An 18,129-nucleotide genomic window follows, 5' to 3' on the forward strand; every position below is an offset into this window, starting at 1 on the left:
AGAGACGAATCGATAAAACTCTTGGATTCTACCGTACCATTTGAAAATTACATCAAACATTTAATAACGTTACTGAAGTATCTTCGAATTTGGCGACAAAGTAATACATTCTCTGTGTCAAAATTATTCGTACTAACCATCACGGTTGCGCTATTTCTCTTCGTTAATTTTGTACTTATAATATCTGAACTTTTAATGGTGTCGGGTAATTCCGATATCGAGCAACTTTCGAATACCATCAATCCCGTGGGTCTTCACATGACCGGTTTAATCAAATGGATTTATTGTATAAACAAGAGCAAAGAAATTAGCAGACTTATTGCTGATTTAAATCGATGTTACTTGCTTTCGAAGAGAATTGATTTTAATAAGAGAGGTAAAAGAAAAAAGAAAAAAAAGAAAAGAAAAAAAAGGACGAAACAAAATAATAATTATATAGAAGATAAGAGATTAAAGAAATAAAGAAAGAATTTTTTTAGGATGCGATTTTTCTAAAACAGAAATGGAAATTGTATACAAAAATTCAAGAATATGGCAATATTTATGGACAATGTTTTGCGTTTACGGGATAACTCATTGGTGTTTCAATGCACTTATTCAAAAATATTATGGTCAAGTGAAAATATTAAATATAAGTGATAGTAACGTTGAAAATGATTATAATTCATTACCATACATAACGTGGCAACCATGGAGTATCGGAACAGTCAAGGGTTATGGTTATTCGTTTATTATTCAATGGATCGGTGCATTAACCTCGACTGTTGGTGCAGCTTGTTACGATAGCTTGCATATTTGTATTTTAATGGTAATTTGTGGACAATTCCGATGTTTGTACTTTTCATTGATCGAAATTGATACTATCGTAGGTGTGAGGTAAAATTTATTGTAATTTATTATGCTTAGTTATATTATGTAAGAATCTTTCATTGTTACAACATCAAAAAAGAAAAAAAGAATAATTATTTTGTTTGTAGAACAATCGAAGAACTCGAAATGAAATTACGTTATTGCGTTGATCATCATATAGCTATATTAAAGTAAGTATCTATAAAACGAGCTTGTATATATATATATATATATATATATATATATATATATATATATATTTTTTTTTTTTTGTTTATTTCGTTAATATAATAACGACAGATATAGATACGTCAGATTTATTTTCATAGAATATCGAAGGATCTGGAAAGTTTTGGGAATTTACCAATGTTTGCACAATGTTTAGAAAATATAATCATCATTTGCCTGTTATCCTTTGAAATGACGGCCATAAAATTTAAGGTAGAAACATATATATTTATATATAAAATAGCTATATTAAATAATATTGTAAAATAAAATATTGTTTTTTTCTCTTTTTTTTTTCAACGTCGAATATGATTTAATCAATGATATCACAATTACAGATGGACTCAGAATCAATAATGAAATTAATGAGTTTACTGGAATACTTTTCGGGATTGTCAGTGCAATTATATACTTTTTGTTTTTACTCTACTCAAGTTTACTCATTGGTTGGTATTCATAAAAATAGATAAAAATAGATTAAAATCTTTCAAATTTTCATATTTCTTTAGAGTTTAAAAATCGCCGATGCCGTCTATGCATGCGACTGGGAAATGATAATATACGATAAAATAGAAAGCACGGAAAAAGATAAGCAATTAACAATGAAAGTTAAACATTTGATATTATTCTTATCATTGCGTGCTCAAAAACCAATCATAATGACTGGCGGTCCATTTTACGTATTATCCTTGGAAACTTTTAAATCAGTAAATAAATTCAATCATAATTAAATATCTAATAATTTAGCAAAAATATATACAAATGATAATATAATTATCTATCTATTTTTCTATCTTTTTTTCAGATAATGAGTATTGCAGTTTCGAATGCACTAATACTTCGACAATTATCTGAAAATTAATATCTAACTTCAATAATTTCATTTTAATTATTAATGAAAAATATATGTATATAGGTATTAATAAAATACGAATAAATTGCATTATTAAACACATTAGTGATCTGATCGATTATTGCAAAATATCTCTAAAGAAAATGTTTTTCTCCGTTCGCCATTTTTACGCTTAGTATTATAAATACATACATACATACATACATACATACATATATATATGTATATATATATATAATATATATATATATATATGAATTCAGTGACGACCTAAGAGTAACCTATTGAAATACATGCGCTCCTAATAAAAAGACGACAATCCGCAGATGACTCGCGCAGTTGGCGCGCATGTAAACACCGCTCGAATCCGAACTCTCATCTGAGGAGGAACGTGACATTAACTTAACACGAACAACATTTTTATCTCTCTTGTAGATTATATTTCCATTTATTAATTTCTGTGAAATTAATAAATTTGTACATCTTTTGCTATCCTTTTCATCGACCGAAAGAATAAATTCAATGTCAAGGAAAAAAAGAAAAAAAAAAAAAAAAAAACAAAAAAAAAGAAAAAAAAAAAAAAAAAGAAAATCTTTCAACTCTATGTAACGTTATAAATTTATTTCAAACGTAATAATTCGAATAAAAATCCAATTGATATATTAATTATATCGTATAACGAGTATTAATAAACGCGTATAAACGATTAGTTTGTTTTCAGTTAATAATACAAAAAATTAAAAGTATACATTTATAAATCTTAGAACAGCTTTGATCCTCAAATTAATTCTAAAAAAAAAAAAAAAAAAAAAAAAGAAAAAAACGAAAAAAAACTATACTACTATATAGTATAATTAAAATAAATAAATAAATATATATATATATATGTATATATATTTAATGAAAAATAATTTTTTTTTTTTATGCGTTCGATTTGTATAAAATCCGTTCTAGGAGGACGCGTATGCGCACGAGATTTATGGAAGCGCGCGTGACGAGACGATGACCTTGAGAAAGCAACGAGAAACTTGATAAAAAGGAGTAGGGAGAAAGAGAGAGGATGTCATCCACCTACAACCGTATAAGAAGCCCGCGCTTATAACAGGAGCGCATACATAACATGGAAGTCAAAGTGTACCAACTTGAATGGATACTCGCTCGTTACTACGGATACGCGTCTCGACGTTTAAATCCGCGATTGGACTCGTCTCGTAAACATGTTCGACCTCCTTATCTCTCATGCAATCCCATTAAGTGGAAGTTGATATTAGAATGCACGTGGTCGTCCGTCCTTCCGGGAGTTCTATCGTTCGATACTATCGTTCTCTAACGTTTACCTTCATAGAAGTAGTATATATATTTTACTCATCATGAGATTAAGTAGTTAGGTTTAAGAATATATACTCCGTATATATAATTTATATTTGGATTGTTATCATTATTATTGACACTACGTTTATACATTTTTTTGTAGACAATAAATTATTTTTTAACAATAATATTACCATATATATATATATATATATATATATATATAAATATATACGTATGTATGTATGTATACGTATATTATTGTATACAAAAATAATTATTTTATTTGAAAAATAAATTCCGTAATATTACTTACGTGATACGATTCAATGAAAAAAGATAGACGAAATGTGTGTTATTTTTTCTTGAAAAAGACGAAATATCGTGAAAGACGAAGAGTACGTGTTTTCCATTGAAGAAATATGAAACCTTGAATGGAGATATTTGAATGAGATAACTGAATAAACAGACTCGATTCCAGGATTACTTGCAGAAGTATGATCGCCTGATCGTGTATCCGCGACTCGCAGAGTCCTTTACGGCGACATTACGCTTTGGTCCCACACGTTCGTCGAGGTCGACGTCGACGTTGTGTTCACGAGGAGCCAACACCGTCGACGCGACGGAAGCACGTTCACCAACGAATATTATTTTCTAATCCAAAGTTAAAGCCAAGGCAAGTCGATGGGTTTCTAGAATACGATCACGTACCGATACACGCGTATGTATCGTTGACACTCGCCAAGACTCCTCACCTGCCCATCAAAAGACGTAAAGTCATCCACATTGGCCAATCGGTTACACGGCTAACATGCGAGCGAGGAAGTTAAACGACTGTGCTTCCCTCTCTCCTCAATAAACATATACACATATATATCATCGATATGTCTAGTAAGCTATCTCTACTACGAGCTTAAGAAACTACGTGTATATGTATATATGTATGCATACATAATACGTTGACGATCGCAGCGCCACCACCACGCTCGCATGTTCTCTTCGTCGTTACTTGGCGAAATGTGGACGCCTTTCGAGAACTGTTTTTCTTGGCACCCTGAAGTGTAACCCGGGTGTAAACGATCGCTCGTTTCGAAGGCCAACCTAATAGGGATATCGTAATTCGTACTCCTCCAGGAGATCGTACAGAAGTTCTTGGGTAAAGGAAAGAGGTTAGAATAAACAATCCAAAGTTCAAAATAATGCAGAGGGACCTACCTTATCTTACCGAGTTGGTAAGGTAGTTAACCCAGATCTTCCGATTATCATCGAGTATCCTTTTTTTTGTTTTTTTCAAAAAATAATATATATGAAAATTTATACGATCATATAGTAACATAAAAACATTGTTAATTTAGAACACTTATTAGATTTATATCTTGAACGTTTAATCGTCTTCTTCGTCGTCGCTTATTATCTTTCGAGTAGACTTCGAATTTCCTTTTTTTTCCGTCACGCTCTCCTCCTCGTCACTATCGATTATTCGTAAGGACGTAGATTTGTTGTTAGTCAGAATTTCTTCTGGATTATCTTCCTCGTTGTCGGATATAAAAGTAATTTTAGATTTTTTCGATGTTTTTACTTTGAACGTTTCATCAGAATCTTCGTCGCTATCCAATAAACGTGGTTTTTTGCTCAATGGAGTTTCCTCGTTGGAACTTTGACTTCGATTTCTTTTACCTTCGTCTGCTATAATAAGATAGTGTACGTCATTTTTTTTCTTTTCTATTTATTAAATTAATTATTAATTAAAACGTAAAAGTAAAATGTCGAGCCTTTAAATACCTGATTCATTTGCTTTCCTTTCAGTTTCTGTTTCAGATTCAGACGAATCCAAAAGCACTTTAAGGCGACCTTTAGAAACCTTTTTTATATTTTCTAAACATACAGAAAGTATATATATATATATTATAGAATTATCGATTTATCGTTCGTAATTAAATATTTTAAATTAAAGAATTTATATTCGGATTCAAGAATTTATAATTGGAATAATATGATAAATATCTGTAGAATATTAATATTATTATTAATAAGTATTTCCAAATCGATAGAATCCTACGAGAATTTTCTTAAAATTGTGAATTTCCTTATTTATATATATATATATATATATATGAGTGTGTGTGTGTGTGTGTGTGTAAAAAAGAAAAAGAAAAAGTTATCTTTAAAATCGGAAATCGTTAATAAGATTTACGAAATCGGTCGCTTGAGAGAGATTGCACCGTTAAATCAGTCGAAAATAAAATAAATAGAAGTTGAAGTTTTCTTTCTTTCTTTCCTTTTCTGGTTTTTTTTTTCTTTCTTTTTTCTTTTTTTTTTTTTTTTTTACTACATAACTATAGACCGAAATCGAAATTGCACGAACGAACGAGTCTCGTAACATAAAACTGTATTAAAGAATGTTAGCTTTCTTTTCTTCTGGCATTCTCAATAAACGTTTCGTCCGTTGATAAATCCCAAATAATCCAATAGCTTTGCGTCAGCAGTAACAGAGGGCAGGAAGGTACCATTTTCTCGTTTTCTCCTTCATAACGAAGCGCCAACAAATCGTACGTACCGATTGCTTGGAAATTACTCTCCGTTTCTTCCTGATTCTTTTCATTCTCTTCTTCCAATGGCTCGACGGTGTCGTCAGGTTTTATATCACGTTTATTCGACCTTTCGGATTTTTCCATGTTCAATGGTACATTCGATTCACGTGAGGTCGATGGTATAGGTTCTAAAAAGATTTAACGAAATGAAGAAAATTTAAATGTCTTTAAATCTATGCCGAATGGATCGTACAATTGAACGTACCTTTATTCGCGAAAAATTTTTTTACATTTTCGAATACGTCGTCATTGCCGTCATTGTCACTTTCATCGGTTGAATTAGTTTTATTATTGTCGATATTATTCGCAGGCGAATCTTTTAAAACGAAAAAGAAAAATGATAAATATTTAATAATATTTATATAATGTCTAATACGAAATTTCAAAAAGAAGAATAAAATCCCAATTATGAATGTCATAATCCTTTATTTAATATATTTATTCATATCGAGAAATATGTATCTATCGAATATATTGATACTTAATAAATAAATAAATATATGTATATATATATATATATATTAATACTTTTAATAAAAGACAATTTCTTTCTACGAATATTCAAAGATACTTGGATCCTTTAGACTCGTTAAATCTTTCGTTACATCGATCAATTAAAATTAAATGAAAAATTACCTTCGATAATGAATTTCCCTTCCAACGAATCGGCAATAAGAACACATCGTTTTCGTATGGTAGATGATAGCATGTTCGATGGAATTCGCCAATAGATTTCCTGTTCGTCCGCTGGTGGTACTATGCCCATGGCGCGTAGTAATTTTTGAAAACTAGTCGAATTCATTGCATTTGATGAATAATCTGTCAATGGTACCAAGGGGATTCCTTCTGAGCTTTCCTCATCCCGATCTTCCAAAGCATCTTCTAAGGATTCCTTGATCCATTCCAATGACTCCTTCATATCTGATTTATGACAAAACATTTTCATGGATTTCTTATACACGAGATCCATTACGGGAACGACTATTAAGTTTATCCTACCATTTTCGTCGAATATTATTATGCGTTACCATTTCCTCCCAAATGCACGGAACGGTATACTCGGTAAAACGTTAAGTTCACTCTATCGTAAGTGAAATATGAGGGAGAATAAATTGCTGTTGGACCCTTTATTGTCCCTCTCCCGCAATAGGTAACTCGAAAGTTGTAGAAACGAACTTATCAATGAACTCGATCGTGCTATGAAAAATTATATTTATATCCTCATCCTTTCTCCTTTACTTCCCTTTAGTGATAAAAGCAACAAAAAGCAACAAAGAAGGAGGAAAAAAAAAAGAAAAGGGAGGGTACAAAAACTAACGTCAAATTAGACGTAAGAATCAAAAGTTGTTCGTATTTCTTACTCAGAAAGTTATCCCGAAGGCATTTAGTGCCTTTCAATATAAATCTTTCGTTCCCTGCCCGCAACCTATCTATCTATATTTACGTGTATCTTGCACGAGAACGAAGAAAAAAACACAAAGAAAAAAGGAAAGAAAAGAAAAGAAAAGAAAAGAAAAAAAAAAGAAAGAAAAAGGAAAAACAATAAGGAGAGCAAACAAAAAAAAAAAACAGGAGAGGACAAAAAGTCCAAAGGTTTCGATCGGCGTTGTCGCCATGGAATCGTTTTTCCAAAGACGAAGTGGTGTTAAAGTACCAAGGAAGCATTGCAAAAAGCACGAAGATATCGTCATCGATACTCCGGGAAATAAAGGAGGGTCGTTTTCTAACGACAGCAGCTTTCGAAGTCTACGAGAGAAAAGGACGATGGGATTACATCTGACGTGTCCCACATTTGCACACCGAGTAGGTGTTTCACAGGGACAAGCCATTATTTTGCTTTTTTATTTCTCCATTGGTTCTATATCGATAGCGATAGCACGTTGGTAATGCTTTTCGTGGCGAAGATTCGTCCCGAGAGTCCCTTTTTCCCTTTTCTCAACTCAACCCTCTTAGTTGGTGCCCCTGCAACGAGAAGACATTTGTCCTTCTCGCGAGGACGAAGCTTTAGTCTTGCAACCTTTCGACGTTGACTTCTTTCCGTCTCTTTCTCTTCTTTGGTACATCGTAAATCACGAAGTGAAAAGGAAGAAAGAGAGAGAGAGAGAGAGAGAGAGAGAGAGAGAGAGAGAGAGAGAGAGAGAGAGAGAGAGAGAAAGAGAAAGAGAAAAAGAAAGAAAGAATGAAAGAGAGAGAGAGAGAGAGAGAGAGAGAGAGATAAAGAGAAAGAAAGAGAGAAGTAACTCTTTACTTACTTCCTTCGATGACGTCCTTCAAGAGTCCAGATAATTGTGCATCCGTGTAAAGGAACGTCTTTTGGTCTCGCTTCTTTCTCGACCTTTCTCCTTGCTTCGTCATCCTCGTCCTCGTCTTCGTCGTTGTCGTCGTAGTAGTCGTCGTAGTAGTCGTCGTCGTTCTCTTTTTCGTTGGTTTACTTCGAGCCACGTCGTTACGCCCCGAGGATTTTGTACTTTCTTCCTCGGAGTCCCGATCCTCCTCGTCAGAATTACTGCCAGACTGTGTTTCCCACGACGATTTTCCTTTGCGCACAACAACACGTGGAAAAACGATATAAAACCTTTTTCAAGGTACTATCATCCTCTGTTCATTGGCGAATCCTAAAACGCACGACTTGCTTCTATCGTTTTTCAACGTTCTAATACAATTCCGTCGTTTTCTTTCGTTTTATGTGTAAAAACATTACATACGTACGTAGTTATAATTTCAATTAAATTGTTACGATTTGGATATATATATATATATATATATATATATATATATATATATATATATATATATATGTGAATGCTAATCATATTGTTATTCGTTCTACTCATTTAATTAGATTTCATATGATATTCTTTTGCGACATAACTTATTAATTTAATTATTTAAATATTTAATTTCTTTCGAATCATTCAATATTATTCCAATTTTTCAATTTGATCTCATATTGTAAACATTAAAATCTGAAAAAAAAAAAAAAAAAAAAAAAAAAAAAAAAAAAAAGAAATAATTACAAATGTAAACATATATATCTGATTTTGCGAATCACTATATTTTCTATTCTGTATTCTGTATTCTCGAATTGTTAATGAAATTTGTCAAATTGCCTATCCCGGATAGAAGCCATCAACTCTGGACAGAATGACACTTTCATTCTCGCGCGTTCCACGTTATCGAGATCGATTGCGCGTGTGGAACAATTATGATGCCCACTCGAACGTTCTACAAAATGTTTTAACGTTTTCCATTCGATACGAGACAAAGCCGTCCGTTACACTTCATCTCTCGATCTTATATATCTAGGATAGGATACATTGTAATGCATTGAATACAAATAAGGTAAGAGAAGGAAAAACAATATCCACGATAAATATGAAATACCATGTAGTGCCATAACGGATAGTAGGAAGGAAGGAGGAAAGGAAAGAAGAAAGAAAGAAAGAAAGAAAGAAAGAAAGAAAAGAATGTTATTGGCACGAGGGTAAGAGTAAGAGGAGAAGTGCAGTAGGAGTGCGCGTTCTTCGATATTAAATAACAAGATTTGTATTCCACGAAAATTCAAGCACGAACTACGGGAGCTTTCGTTGCGACGTGACGGTAGGAAAAACAAATATCATTTTGTCACTATTTCGTCAATATTTAAAACGTTTAAAAAGCCATCAAGGTGCATGCATATCGTGAATATCGAATCGGACGAACGTATTCGTTTTGAAGTCGAACATATAACGTTACACGTGTTTTATTGTTGAAATAGTCCAATGTTAAACGAGAGAACATGTTTATCGAGCTGCCGAATTTCCCTCTCCGCTTCTCCTCTCTCTTCCTCTCTCACTCTCTCCCTCTCTCTCTCTCTTGGTTACAATTTTGTCTATATCCTGAGGGTGCAATAAAAATAACTAAACGATACACGATGTACGATAGTGGATACTAAACAGGATGTCAACAAATTCTCATATAGGTATGTTCGATACATCAAAAATAAGAAAAAGTGAAAAAAAAGTAAAAAAAGAAGAAGAAAAAACAAAAAAAGAAAATGAAAGAAACTATTTGCGATTTTAAAATACTTCAAATCATTTATACTATCTCTATCATATTCCTTTTTTTTTCTTTTTTTTTTCTTGTTTTTTTTTTTTTTTTTTTTTTTTTTTTTTTAATTAAACTTTACTTCTCTTTGAAAGTATGTAGTTTTGTAAATGTCAATGATAAATGTGTCGAATGTTATTGACGAGCACTCGCTCGCTTAAATAAAAATAATGAAACAACCCAATAAATTTAGAATATAAAATAATAATGAATACGCGGGAATATTTCTACGATGTATCCGTCGGAAAAGTAAAGACGCCTGCGGAGCCTCCAAATGAAATAACGAGCTTCTCTGAGAGGGGGATGAATTTTCCTGAAAAGTTGCGTTAAAAAGGAGAGAGAGAGAGAGAGAGAACGGAGGGGGGTGAGAGAAAAAGACAGAGAAAAAGAGAGAGAATATCGCAGCTGCAGTCCATGGAGCGGATAAGAACGCACGACGAGGGTATAATTGCGACAAGGAGTATGCGGTGAATTTTAATTTCGTTATATTTCTACTGCAAAATTTGTGGATTATATAACTGTGAACGTCACGTTCGAAAAGATAAAATGAAATCGATGAATACGTAACGAGGGTGAACGCCTCGTATCAGGAATAATCTCGTTGAAAGCTTTAAAACATACAAAACAAAGAAAAAAAAAGGAAAAAAGAATTGGAAATTGGAAACCAAATAAGTTGTATTACGGTTGTAAATGGATAGTACGTCGAATATAAAGGATATTCGATCAACGCTGATCAAAATTTTCATCGTTATAAAAATCTTTACCCTTCATGAAATTCACTATATATATATATATATATATATATATATATATATATATATATATATATATATATATATATATATATTCGCTGATGAAATATTCCATCGTTTTATAAAATATTTCCATCAGATATCTATAATACAATGAATAAGGAGATTCGTTTCGATGGTAGAGTGAAAGAAAGAGAGAAAAAGATAGACTTTTGCGGGAAATTAAAATGACCGAACCGCGAACCTTTCGCTATATATATGTATCTAGGATAAAAAAAAAGATATATAAAAGAAAAAGAGAGAGGGTGTGTATGTGTGTGTGTGTGTGTGAGAAACAGAAAGAGAAAGAAAAAGAGAAAGAGAGAGAGAGAAAGAGAGAGAGAGAGAGAGAGAGAAACTATACGCTTGGTAATTAATTGATCCTCGATTTTACGTCGGCCGTAGACCGACGACGGTATTGGATCTGGAGAACATCAGAGATACATTTTCATTTGCACTTCAAGCAAATGAATAGAATAAGATATATACGATGCATTGAACGTAGAAAAATATGCTAATTAATTACGAGACTGAAGTGAAAGAAGAAAGAAACGTGAGATAGAATAATGGGTTTGAAAGGAAAAGGGATATATATATATATATATACACATGTATGTACGTATTTACGTATGTGATGAAATTGCGTAATTGAGATTAAATGGATTAAATAATTAAATATAAGTTGGTTGCAAAATACAAAGAAAAAAATACTATTAATATTGTTTATTTTCTATTCAAGTTATTTCATTCTTCGGCTAACAATAAGATTATCATGTGTCAATTCTTTCAATTATAAATTGACGTCGAATTTGTTTGTACATATAATATTTATATGTACATATTATCTAAGTATATATATATATATATATATATATATATATATATGGATGACTATGACGAATCGAGAAGTAGAAATTGTAGGAAGCTCGTTCACTGCTGGTAATATCGGTAACAGGCTTTTTTCTAGAAAGGCTAAACGCCAGAAAAAAAAAAAAAAAAAAAACAAAAAGAAAAAACTGATCACTTTAAAAATTGATCTGAGCTATTTTGTACGTTCGAGCGAGAGGGAGGAGTTCTTCCTCTATGTTTTTCTCACTCTCATACATTGTCTTCAATGATCGCATTAACCGTTTGGATCCATGCTGGTGGATTTTCTTTGAGTATGGTAAAAAAGATAGATGCGAATGGAATGGGATGGGTTAAGAAACATGAGGCCACTTCGGACAAGAGAGGATAACTCACCGTGATTACTTTTTTTAGATCGCTTTTTATAGAGTTCCTTTCGATCCTTGACTAGTCCCAATTCTAAAAGCTTTTCTTTGATCTTCAATTTTGTTCGTTTTATTCTTAAACCGTTGTAAATAAGTTCCACTGGATCTGTCAAATAGACATGAATTAAATATTATTATTTCAAATGATTCCTAAACGATTTGTTTTAAATCATTTAATACATTTACGTCAAATAATTTTTTAAAAAAGGAAAGAAGTATAATTAAAAAATTGGATGGATACGTGGATTGATATATTTATATATATATTAAAGAGAAAAAAGAAAAAGAAAGATGGAAAAAAAAAAAAAGAGGACAAAAAGGTTTCGGTGGAAAATGATCGAAGAGTAGATATTAGTAATATCAAGGAAACCTTCAGGCATATTGTAAGTCATAAACACACGAAATAAAGAAGATAAAAAATGTATAAGTTAGAAAAATAAAAGATCGTAACTACCTTCATCCTCTCTCAATTGTTCCCAAAGTTCTGTGAGTTGAGAGATCTCCTCTTCGGACCATTCCTTGGGTAACCTCTTCTGTATCTCGTTTCTTACAGCCTGAACATGATTAAAGAATAAGAAAGGAGGAATATCTTCAATGTGATTATAATTTCAGAATGCGTTCGAGTAAAAAATACGAGGAGAACCATCAGCTCATTTTCCGACGATTAACCTTTCGCTCTTTCTTTAAGAAAGAAAAAGAAAGAGAGATATAGAGACAGAAAGGGATTTTACGAAGGCCAATGCCTAAATGGCTGTCGCCTACTACTCCATGAACTAAATGAATGTCAAACGAACACACTCTGCTTTTACTCTGTGAAGGAATCTCTCTCTCTCTCTCTCTCTCTCTCTCTCTCTCTTTCTCTTTCTCTCTTTCTATCTCTGTTTCTCTCTATTCCTTGGTGCTTTTCGAGTCACGAGGGTGAAGCGTACTCGCGCATGAAATTATTTAAATGAAACGCTTCCTCGCCTAAGCTCTCCTTCGAAGAGAGTTTGTCAAGGAATAAATAATAGGGTCAGCCCTTTTCCTCCCCCCACCCCGCCCTCTTGTCGATCTCGATCTTTCGTTCTGATTTTCTATATTACTCGTTTATCGAAAGAACCTACTTGAAAGTTCTGCAGAACCATCATACCTCTTATCATCGGCCGATGACGATCAGACACTTATGATTAATCGTCAATTTCGAGAGCTACGTAATTGTTCTTTCACGAGTTGAATGACGTCAATCGTCGAATAATGAAATGGCAGATCGAAGATCTGCGAGAGGGATTCTGTATATGTTACGCAGAAAGAAAACTTCGTTTAATTTTAGTCTTCTCATTCCTTCCTAATGAATACGGTCTATTGAATATCTCTTGCCATTTTTTTTTCCCCTCCTTTTTTCTCTCTCAATCGTCGATAAGTGCGATATATTGAAAATCAATGAACGGTTATTATTTCAAGATCTTTAACATCTATATAAAAGGTGAAGAAAGGGATCGATTTCAAGCGTATTTCAAGGAATTAAAAATATGCAGACTTCAGTGATGCACTTGCTACACGTTATGAAATATTCAAGAAATGCTTTTAATATCAGCGAGACCTAGAACGAAGTAAGGGAAGTATTAATCGAAATATTATAGATAGTTTCTAAAGAAATATTCTGAACGATCGATTACAAGATGAGTTCTTCAATCTTTGTACATCTACGGTTTACCGTCCTTATTCAATTTTTATAAAAATATACGGTTCTTTGTGTTGAGAAATTTGAATATTATTCTTTGGAGAAAATGTTTCTTCATGGAAGTAAAGTTAAAAGGATGAAAGAATGAGCTTCGAGTCCACTTTCTCTCTCTCCTTTTCCCTCCCCCCCCCTCTCTCTCTCTCTCTTTTTCTTTCATGACAAGAAATCTTTTCCTTCCTTCTGACGCAGCGTTTTTCTTATCTTGACTTGGAAGCTTGTCTTTACGAGAGAGTTATGATCTTGGATACTTTGGTTCGATGTCATTGAATTTTTTTTAATGTTCTTATCTTCCTACGCGACGTTTCAATGTCGTTTAAGCGATTTCAAGAAATTTCCTACTTGAGGACTCAAGAAGTTAAAGTGATATCGATGCCACCATTATTCGAATTACCTCTATAGGAGGTATATGCTAAGCGTTCTGTGTGAACGGGAGCAGAATATGAGGTTTTCATTGAAGCAAATGAGAGACAGACGGGTAGTCAGACAGACAGTGAGAGAATAAGAGAGAGAGAGACAGAGAGAGAGAGAGAGAGAGAGAGAGAGAGAGAGGGAGGGAGGGAGAGGGAGAGAGAGGGGGGGGAGGTATATACTCCTATTTCACGTATTTGCGCACCTATGATTAATCTTCCAATTCGGGTATGAGTTATGCTCCGTAACGGGATCTGAATAGCTGCAAATGGGTGCGCTACAATATCTTATGGCAATACGAATTAGACAGATGTCAAGCGAACATTTGCACCGTTTATCTTACCATTGTCCTTTAAATCGTATTGCTGTTTATCAAAATATAGACAATCGAAATAACTTGTGGAAAAAAAGGGAAAAATTATATTTATATATACGAACGTGTAACGTGAAAATATGAGAAAATATGTTCGATATTTCATTTAATTTTAAAGTCCGTTTTACATGACGTCGAGATAATATAAGAAATTCTCTGTGGTCGTTTCTAAAAATGATGGGCTTGACAGCAGAGGGGTCGTCGAAATTGGTTTCGAAAAATATCACTCGAGTTAATCTCCGTTCGCGATATGATCCCGATTTACGTTACCGAAAATATCAAGCACTAAATCATTTTTCTCTTTCTTCTTCTTTTTTTTTTTTTCTTCTTTTTTTTTCTTTTCTTTTCCTGTTAAACAGCATTGAAAAATATTCTTTATAGAAATTTCGTGGGAAAAGTTCGGATGACTTTATACAGGCAACTGATAAGACATACGACGGGTCAAAAGACGTATATGATATAGGTGTTACACGAAAAAATTATGTTTCAGATTGATAAAAACGATAGAGGCGCTACTTTTCTCTGTCTCTCTTTCTACTCATCGGTTGATTTACGAGAAACGTTTGGTTGGTTTTATAAAAGCACAACTGGTCGACGTTGAAAGGATACGTGTATGTACATATGTGTATGTGTATGTGTGTGTGTATGTGTGCGCGCGGATGCGATCTAACCAAAAGGTGTCATTCTCAACATTATACCGAAACAGTAGCTCGTTCTACGTGACAGCATTATGTGAGCTCGTAAAAACGTCGAGAGAGAGAGAGAGAGAGAGAGAGAGAGAAAGAGAGAGAGAGACTCGCTCAAAATGTCAAGAAAATACTATACCGAAGAAAATTCTTCTATTACGACTCGTTGAACGAAGATCCTTTGAAACTATTTTCTGTCTTTTCTTTGTCTTTTTTCTATTCTTCTTTCTTTCCTTTTCTTTTCATAGTCGAATCCATTCTACGAAAGTTACGAAATATTCTCGAAATACAATAAATTCTCGAACGATATGGAGTTATTTATGAGATATAATTATTATTGATTTTTCGAAACGATAAGCTTTAACGTACATGTGTGTTTTTCTATTTTGCTTCGAGTTATCGATCGTAAAAAAAGAGACGGGACGGGACGGGACCGGACGGGACGGGAAGGGAAGAGTGGGGAGGAGGGGGGGGGGCGAGGGAAGTGGGATGAATACGAAAGATTCTGTTTTGTAAAGCAGCGAGGTGCCTCGTCATCGACAGAAACATTTTTCCGCTCTCTTTCCTCCCGATCGTGTTCCATCCGTTAGCTTGAATTCTTAAAGCAAGAGAAGAGTGAGAGGGGTGGAGAGGGGGAGGGGTGGGGGTAAGAAGGGAGGGAAGGAGGGAGGGAGAGAAGGAGAGTAGGAACCCGGCGCGTTTGTAAAACCTCCACTCGTCTTCTCGTTTCACCCTCGCCTATTTTCGAGAGCTCAAGAGGATGATATAAATGTTTATATATGTGTATCGCACGGGGCAAAAGGCAAACACGCGTACCGATAGCTTTTCACGCCGCGAAATAAAAGACCGCGAGAGAAACAGAGATAGAAAGATTGTGAAAGAGAGCAAGGAAAAAAAAAAAAAAAAAAAAGAAAGAAAACAAAAAAAGGAGATAGTGAATTTAGAAGAAGAAGAAGAAGAAGAAAAAGAAGAAGAAGGAAAGAAGTTAACGGAAATGGAGTATTGGTGGTGACGAAGGGAAAGGCTAGGATATTTTCGTACTTTTACTGAAGGGAAAGCAGAGGCATGAAAGCAGCATACGCGGGCTATAGAAACCCGTCGACGGAAACCTTGATCCGTTCGCGGAGACGAGCTAAGAGGAAGGAGAATGTGGTGTAGGAAAAGGAAAGAGAGAGAGAGAGAGAGAGAGAAAAGGGAAATCGTTGTGAGAGAAGAAATAAGAAAAGAGATGTATGCGAAAAGGAAAGACAGACAGAGAGAGAGAGAAAATCGTCGTGAGAGAAGAAATAAGAAAAGAGACGTATGAGAAAAGGAAAGAAAGAGAAAGAGAAAGAGAGAGAGAGAGAGAGAGAGAGAGAGAGAGAGAGAAATAGAGGGAAAGGTGGAGCTCCAAGTAGGAATTGTCTCCCTAGAGAATTTACAGTTCCTGGAGCAATTCCCGAGCTCCATTTTTTGCATATGTTCAGGCCGTCTACGAAGGTAGTCCAGAAACTTATTTTCGCGGCCCGTCTTTCTCCTTCTCTCTAACTCCATCTTTCTTATTTCGCATCTTACTCCTTTGCCCCTTCTCGCAATCCTCGTAAATCATCGATCCTGTCACGTACGCCCAGCCGCCAAGCAGCAACTCGCTACTAAGGAAGAAGAGAAGGAGAAGAGAAAAAAGTGGAGAAGAGTGAAAGGAGGATCGAAAGAACGTTCAAATACTTTTCAGTAAACGTTGATACGAGCAACAGCAGGCGTGATCATGAACAATCTTTTAGGTGGAACGCTTCCTCGAATCCTTTCTGTCTTTTTTCGTCTTTCTTCTTCTTTTTTTCTTTTTTTTTTTTTTTTAACTTTGTTAGCCATTCTTGTCTTCTCTTATCGTTCTTACTTTTGTCATTTTGGCTTCGATCGATCTTGTTTGAACCAGCCGTGTTCTCCTGTCGATCGTTTCATGAATTGACGATGGACGAAGAAGGTCAAGATATTTTTCTTAGAAATAAAAAGAGAGGGAAAGAAAAAAAAAAGAGAGAGAGAGAAAGAGTAATTTTATGATATTTGATTATCGGATAATAGGATATACATACATATATATTATAGCTGAATAAACAGAGAATATTAAATATTTTTCACTAGCATTATATCGTTCATCTTCTTTCTTTCTTTCTTTTTTGTTTCTTTTTCGCCTTCTCCTTCCATCACACGATAGTTCGCGCGGAGTTGAAGGAAAGAAAAAAGAAATAAGGGGAACAAAAAAAAAAAAAAAAAAAGGAAAAAGAAAAACGAATTCGTGGAACGCGAAGGGGGAAATGGAAAAGCCGTGTTGGCCTAATTCAACGTGTTTCTTTAATGTATGACTCGGCAAAGTAGGATTATCGCAAAAGTAGAGTGTCAAGTAGGATGTTGAACGACACATATTTTAAAAGTTGGCTTATATATATACATACATACATACATATATACATACATACATACATACATACATATATATATATATATATATAAATATGTATATGTATATATGATACTGGCACAAGACTTACGTACTTTGGAATTGACGACTAAGCACATCTCTTTCAGTTTCTTAATAACACCACGACGTGTGCGAGTTTCGTTGATGAGTCTGTTGAGTATCCAATCGATCAGATCTGAAACAATAGCACAGGCATACTTTATATCTCCCCTTTCCACTTTTATATATCAAGTATACTTCCGTTCGAGATTCCATCTTAGCTTTATTGTATTAATGAAGGTAGAAAATAATAAATCTGCTATGTTCTACAATCTAACATCCCCGGTGAACGTTTTATATTTATTATCTCTTGAGCTTCGTTCGTTTTGTCGATCCGAAATAAATAATACGAGGAATGGAATATGAAAAAGAAAACGGAAAAGAAAAGCGTTATTTATATCTTTTGCTTGGGTCATCGGTATTTCCGCATGGAGCACTTTAACGACTTGTAACGAATTGATGAATTTC

At 33.9% G+C, this 18,129-nt stretch overlaps 2 protein-coding genes across 13 annotated transcripts in view; one reads left to right on the top strand and one right to left on the bottom strand.

Annotated features, from left to right (window-relative positions):
* Positions 1-2,032, top strand: part of LOC124946647 (odorant receptor 85f-like) — a 2,960-nt gene extending 928 nt beyond the window's left edge. For all 3 annotated transcript variants that reach the window (XM_047487616.1, XM_047487618.1, XM_047487617.1), the window contains 7 exons: positions 1-376; positions 480-876; positions 978-1,040; positions 1,179-1,290; positions 1,416-1,523; positions 1,587-1,784; positions 1,883-2,032. The exon at positions 1-376 is cut by the window's left edge. In XM_047487616.1, the coding sequence (XP_047343572.1) occupies positions 1-376; positions 480-876; positions 978-1,040; positions 1,179-1,290; positions 1,416-1,523; positions 1,587-1,784; positions 1,883-1,939 (1,311 nt within the window). In that variant the 3' untranslated portion in view covers positions 1,940-2,032. The remainder of the gene's footprint in view (positions 377-479; positions 877-977; positions 1,041-1,178; positions 1,291-1,415; positions 1,524-1,586; positions 1,785-1,882) is intronic.
* Positions 1-18,129, bottom strand: part of LOC124946645 (protein timeless homolog) — a 177,787-nt gene that overhangs the window by 7,535 nt on the left and 152,123 nt on the right. For 7 of the 10 annotated variants that reach the window (XR_007100149.1, XR_007100148.1, XR_007100146.1 and 4 more), the window contains 9 exons: positions 17,697-17,797; positions 12,435-12,534; positions 11,952-12,086; positions 8,085-8,369; positions 6,469-6,753; positions 6,038-6,148; positions 5,799-5,960; positions 5,024-5,116; positions 3,558-4,927 (listed from right to left, as the gene is read on the bottom strand). Coding sequence is in view for 1 of the 10 variants with exons in the window: in XM_047487613.1 (XP_047343569.1) it covers positions 4,626-4,927; positions 5,024-5,116; positions 5,799-5,960; positions 6,038-6,148; positions 6,469-6,753; positions 8,085-8,369; positions 11,952-12,086; positions 12,435-12,534; positions 17,697-17,797 (1,574 nt within the window). In the remaining 9 variants the exon portion in view is untranslated. Of the gene's footprint in view, positions 1-3,001; positions 3,268-3,528; positions 4,928-5,023; positions 5,117-5,798; positions 5,961-6,037; positions 6,149-6,468; positions 6,754-8,084; positions 8,370-11,951; positions 12,087-12,434; positions 12,535-17,696; positions 17,798-18,129 lie in introns of those variants that run through there. The other 3 variants (XR_007100151.1, XR_007100152.1, XM_047487613.1) reach the window with 3 other exon arrangements.

Source organism: Vespa velutina, chromosome 2 (assembly GCF_912470025.1).
Source record: "Vespa velutina chromosome 2, iVesVel2.1, whole genome shotgun sequence".
Classification (NCBI taxonomy): domain Eukaryota; kingdom Metazoa; phylum Arthropoda; class Insecta; order Hymenoptera; family Vespidae; genus Vespa; species Vespa velutina.